The sequence below is a fragment of the Convolutriloba macropyga genome, chromosome 4 (genome assembly GCF_964194025.1).
Source record: "Convolutriloba macropyga chromosome 4, txConMacr16.3, whole genome shotgun sequence".
NCBI lineage: Eukaryota > Metazoa > Xenacoelomorpha > Acoela > Convolutidae > Convolutriloba > Convolutriloba macropyga.
In genome coordinates, this window is record NC_134471.1 from 39,767,133 (window position 1) to 39,773,132 (window position 6,000).

The 6,000-nt window shown below is 36.1% G+C and overlaps 1 protein-coding gene across 1 annotated transcript in view; it reads left to right on the top strand.

Annotated features, from left to right (window-relative positions):
- Positions 1-6,000, top strand: part of LOC142338427 (uncharacterized) — a 109,512-nt gene that overhangs the window by 33,873 nt on the left and 69,639 nt on the right. Inside the window, exons 5-9 of the mRNA XM_075388187.1 lie at positions 3,416-3,566; positions 3,809-3,949; positions 4,246-4,437; positions 4,959-5,156; positions 5,716-5,894. Of these exons, the coding sequence (XP_075244302.1) occupies positions 3,416-3,566; positions 3,809-3,949; positions 4,246-4,437; positions 4,959-5,156; positions 5,716-5,894 (861 nt within the window). The remainder of the gene's footprint in view (positions 1-3,415; positions 3,567-3,808; positions 3,950-4,245; positions 4,438-4,958; positions 5,157-5,715; positions 5,895-6,000) is intronic.

The window sequence follows — 6,000 nt, forward strand, 5'->3', positions numbered from 1 at the left end:
CGGTGAATCAGATAGTTTAGTCTATTTTTGTTCCCATTTTGTACGGAAAAGGGCCTGAGGGAGTTACATGCAAAATTATATTGAAAAACAAAAGCAATATTGCGCTCCTTATTTAATCTCCTGACTGTACAGAATCAAGGGTTGTAAGTCATCCAGACTGAGGTCCCAGACCGAAAGTTGATATGTCCAGACCGTCCCAGACGGAAAGTGCCTATGTCCAGACTATCGTGCGTTCAAAACTTTTAGTGCGTTCTTCGTGCGTTCAAAGTCGAATATGTCCAGACGATCCCAGGCCAAAAGCGTATATGTCCAGACTTTCGTACGTTCTTGTCCAGATAATCTTGCGCTCCAAATTGAATTCGTGCGTTCCAACACCAAAGTTTTGGTGCGTCCATGTCCAGACCATCGTGCGTTCTTGTCCAGACTTTCGTGCTTTCACCAGACTGAGAAAAAATACATCCTGTGGTTCAGTGCTATTCTTTGAAGATGAAGGAGGCAGAGGGTTTTTAAAATTTGACTATTTTCATCGGGTCAACTTGTTGTTCAAATTGAACCAAATTTAGCCTAAAAATTTTTGGTATAGTCTGTCTGGAAAAAACTTTGCAAAACGGAAATTTGCGATTTATTCAAATAAAGTATTTAAGGTGCTCAAATGAGACCAAAAGGTTGTCCAAATTGAATCAAATTAAGTATGGAGTGTTCCTAATGATGTGATGATGTATGTTTATGTTGATTTCAGCCAGCTTGAATGAGTTTTAAAAAAGTCTTCGCTCTTTAGAGGTTCACAATATTCTCAATATTGATAGGAAAACTCCTTATTAAATTTTGTTCTTAGCAAAAAAGGCTGTTTCCCTATTGGTGCTGAGATGTGCGCGTACCTCACGTTTGCTAAAAGACTTTAAATATCTGGATTTGTTGAATTGTGAAACCCTCTCTGTCTTCATCATCAAGGACCTGCACGGCACCCCAGCAGGTTATTTTTTCCGTCTGGTGAACACACGAAAGTTTGGACATGATGGCACGCAAGTCTGGGATAAACGCACGATGGTCCGGACATGAACGCACGATAGTCTGGACATGAGCGCACCAAAGTCTGATTATGAATGCACGAAAATTTTTCCTGCGTTCATGTTCAGACTTTCGTGCGTTCATGTCCAGACGCACAATGCATTTGGTCTGGACATATCGACTTTTGGTCTGGGACCTCAGCCTGGGCATTAGCCTGACATCATTAGCATTTGTAATTATGAAAAAAAATTGTTTTTCTCTATTTAACTCAGTTTGTTAAGTTGTTGAATTAAATGGTTTCTTCCGAACAAGAAATAAATTTGTCAAACATGACTATAAGAAATTTTTGTCATTTTTTGTTTCAAGTGTAAATTGCCAATCTTCTGACTGATCTTTTTTCTCAAGAAAGCAGAAACCCATTGGCATCAGTTGTTAATTTCTCAAACAATCCTAAAAAAGGGTCTTATCATTAAAGTCTGAGAAACTCTTTTGAAAAATTCTTCTCCTTTCCATGGTTGTTTTTAGTTTATATCATTATGTCGGTGTTGCAGTCCTCTAGGGAAATGTTTTTCAGGCAAATTTTTTCGCTTACCAATGCCACCTGTTATTTATGCATTTATGAGACTAGGAGACGGCACTAAAGAAAACAAGTACATTTTTTTGTTAACATTTTTATAGTGTCAATATACAATGCAGTGTTAAATGAAGGAAAATTTTTGATTGAGACTCTTTCACTTTTTGTCAGAATGCTTACTTGATCTGTCATTAATGAAATAAGCTCTTTTTTGTGTTGTATTTATTATAGTGTCAAATTTCACTGAAATTGTTGATAGTGTCAAATTTCACTGAAATTGTTTTGATTCAGAATCATTCATTGTTTGTCAGAATGCCTATTTGATCTGTTTGTTATTAATGAGAGTGACCGACAAGACAAGGCGTTAAAAATAACGCAACGGAGAGAAAATTAAATACTTACTGGCAATTTTTGAAACAAATGAGTTATAGGAGAAATGGTTCCCTAACAACCGATAACAATGAATAATTCAAAGAATGTTTTAAGAAATTCCAATTTCAGCTGGACTTAATGAGATTATTTGTTAAGACAACCAAAGTATCAACAAATACAAATTAAAATAAAAAAGTTCAAATTTTTTACATTATTATTTTAAGCCATTAGCTAAAAACGTAAATTAACTGATGGACTAAATGAAGCTTCCTCAGTTAATTTTTTAAATTTATCTCTACTAAAACTATGTGACTAAAAAACTGAATAACAGGCAAAACAAAAATATTACTTAAAATGTATCCCCTCCAATGGAACTATTAAACAGAATTCACAAATATCTCTTTAGAAAGCTTACGAGAGTTATCATTACTGATGCTGAAAAACAGTTCAACAATTATGACCAAAATTCAAAAAGCTCAAGTTTTGAAATATAGAAATAATGTTAATAATAAAAGAAATAAGTTAATATAGCAGTCACATTCTATCAATTTTAATACAGGAAATTTTGTTTGAATGTTACATTGGAAAACCCATCTGACTTCTCATTAAGAAGACCACTTCTCATTAACAAGACCAATTGATGAAACAAGAAACGAAAGAAAATTTATTGGTAGCGTTCAAAAGTCCACTCATAATTTGTTATAAAGTTATAGTGATACCCTCATAAAACCCTTAGCTGCCCATCGAAAAATAATGTCAAATTAAATATATAATCCTCACAAATAAACAATTTCTCACATAGAAAAATTTTGTTAAAACCTGTTCAAACACCAAATTGTCTCTCAAGTATAACGAAAAAAAAACTTAGACCACCTTGTTTTTTGCCGCCTTTTACTCCTACACTTATCCGAAACCATTACTTCCAATGCACTTCTAGTTGAGATCAAAAAGTAAAAAAAACTGTTATCAAATCGTAAAAAATACAGCGCCGCAGTGCAATAATTCAAATCCTTTTCTTACAAATCCCTCAAAAGGTTACAATGAGACAATTAATAGCTTCGCTATCGCTTCGCGGCTATTGAAAATTAAATTATTTCTTTTAAACCTGAACAGCTAATAAATATACAAACTATGAAATAGTCACATTTTTGATCCGAAATATTAATTTTGGTTTCCTTCGATAAAAAATCAGATGAGATGCGGTCTGAACATTATGTGCGCAGGCACATTGCCGAGCCACCTTGTTTTATTTTGTATAAATATCAATACATGCATGCTCAACTATTGGTCTAGATTCATAAGTTACGCATGTTCGCAATCAATCAATAATTTTGTCTCAAAATCTGTGGAAGAGGCTCATGAAAACAACGTATTTAACAACACATAATTGATATGAAGTTAAGGATTCGACCCTTTCTCTATGACTCCTCATCTCCTTCTGAAAGTGTGATGTGTGTTTAGCATCCGAATGAGTGAAGACATTCTTCTGGGTCGATACAATCAGAAGATGTTGTATGTGATGAAAACATTCAGACACCTCAATGACAAGAAGTTCCGAACAGAACCCAGAAAAGAGGACGACGACCACCAGGGGGAGGAGAACTTACCCAAGGTCCGAACATCATCTTCAAGCCCACTAACTTCCAGCTAAAATGCAGCTAAAAGTGTTTTTTGCCAATTTCTTTGGTTTTTATAGATGAGTAACTTTAATAACGACAAAGTGTCTTTGTTCCCTTAGAGATGAAAGGATTGAAATTATTCAAGTATGATGAAAGGAGTGTCCGGGGTTATTTTGTGAGAGTATGAACCGTATGATTAAAGCTTCAATTGTTCATTTTATATGTTCCCATATAGGTCCAATGGGCTGGCAATAGATTTGAGGTGGACTACCAGGAGCTGTTCAGAGGGTACCAGTTAAGGTGGCTCCTCTACCAGGACATGGATCTATCTCCAAACCAACTCGGAAAATTCATGTCTACGCAACAGCTACTTTACGTACGTTTGTAGTCTACGTACCCACTTTGAGCTGTGTTAATGATCACACAATTAAGTATTCCGGGGGGGGGGGGGCAAATAAAGGGACGAGCTCCCCAAATCGGACCACGTTCAAAATCAGCCCAAAGTCGGATCATGAATGAGGTAAAATCTGATCAGAACTTACACCTCGCTCTTCAAACTTTGCGGTCGAGGTTCTTAACATGCAATCCACCCTCTTCGACTTACCAAAATGAGTCATTAAAAAAACTTTTGCCTTAGTTGGTTGAACTGTAGCAAATATGACTTTCTATCAGGTGAACCGTGATATCCAGACCCTTATCAGTTCTCTGGCCACAATACGACAGATGGGCTGGAAGCAGCATGATGTGTTGATCAGGAATGCAAAAGTGCAGTTTTTCCAGAGGGATGAGATGCTGTTCAAACAGTGCGAGTATGATGCTTCCATCTATTTGCTCCTCAACGGCAGAACTGGACTCGCTTTTCAGGTCGCAGTTTTTTTTGAAACTTTCTGCAAAGTCGTTTTCATGTTTCCAAGAGAAAACAACCAGATGGCCTTGAATGCAAAAAAGCAGACCAAAAATGAATAAATAGTGTATAGTAAAATATAAAGTCTATAGTAGCTCCAGAATTAGTCTCATTTTTTTTACTATTTTAGTTGAGAAGCCGAATTTATCATTCAATACATGTATATATGTTTCACCCCAGGATGAGTTGGGTCCCTCTCTCTCTCTCTCTCTCCTGCCCTCAATCCAAGTCGGTCTGGCCAATACATGTCATTGGTCATGGACCTTATCTTGGGTTATATGACTCTCAGATGCATATGATGACACAACTTAAACTGAAAACAGACAAACAGACAATAATGGAAAAAATAACACCATACCTAAAATAGACGGTTGAAAGGATGAGAAATAATTAGTGTTGCTTCCTAAACCAGCATATCTTTATCAGTGTTGTTATATACTTTCAGGTTCCATTTTTAAAATAGTTTTGTTGTTTTTTACAGTACCTGAAAAACGGAGGCCAGATGAATTCTGTGCTGCCCACTATGGCCATAATGGGGGGACAGGAGAGTACACTGTCCAGCGATGCAGCCAGGAACAGACTTAGAAAAGATCCCAAGATCAGATACCATCTGATGAAGGCAGAGCTACATGGGGCATTTGGGTTCTTCGAGGACACACTTCAGGGAGACACTATAAAGGTTTCACTCCCCAGAACTAATAGTCCAAAGTGTTCAAGTGCTTAGTCTTTAAAATTAACAGTACTTTTTGGCTGGCCATTTCTCAGTTCCAATGTTAGTATTAACTGTCAGCAGTTATTACTTATGAATCATTAAAACAATAAAGGAGTTGATTATTTTTTAACTCGCTCTTTTTTCATGACATATTTTTCTCTCTTTATATTTATATGTATAATAAAATTGTAATTAATAGTTCTACCTCTTAAAAATCATTAACAAGGCAAAAACACGCATTGATTTGTTCACAAAAGGCAATGAAAACGACATTGCAAGCATCCTACCAGTACCGAATTAAACCTACTTTCAAAGAAAGATTTACTGACTAATTAAAAAAGACTAAGTACGAGTTAGTGTAGACACTACTTTTACTATATATGTATTAAAAAATAACGTGATAACCATCTAAAACATTGAGTAGATTTAATCAAAAATTCGGTAGAAACCTGGTAGAAACCTGCAATAAAAATAGTTTGTTCACGGGAATAGGAAACAGATGCTACTTGTCCTGTTGATATTACAGACGATGGAGATGAGTGAGCTGTTAAAAATAGAGAGAAGCAAGGAGGTGAATGTGGTAGTTGAACAGATCAAAAAGAGCATGCAGGCACATGAACAACACATGCACTTCAGTTACTACACTGACACGTGCAGGAGACCATACCTGCCCAGGGAGAACCTGGATGTCAGTGACCGATTCAGGTTTGAAACGAATTATAAGTAACATAAGTTAGAAGCCCGTTCTAAATCACCTCTGATTTCACTCAAACTGATTTCTTTGTAGTTCAAAAGCATTTTGCAGGGTAAA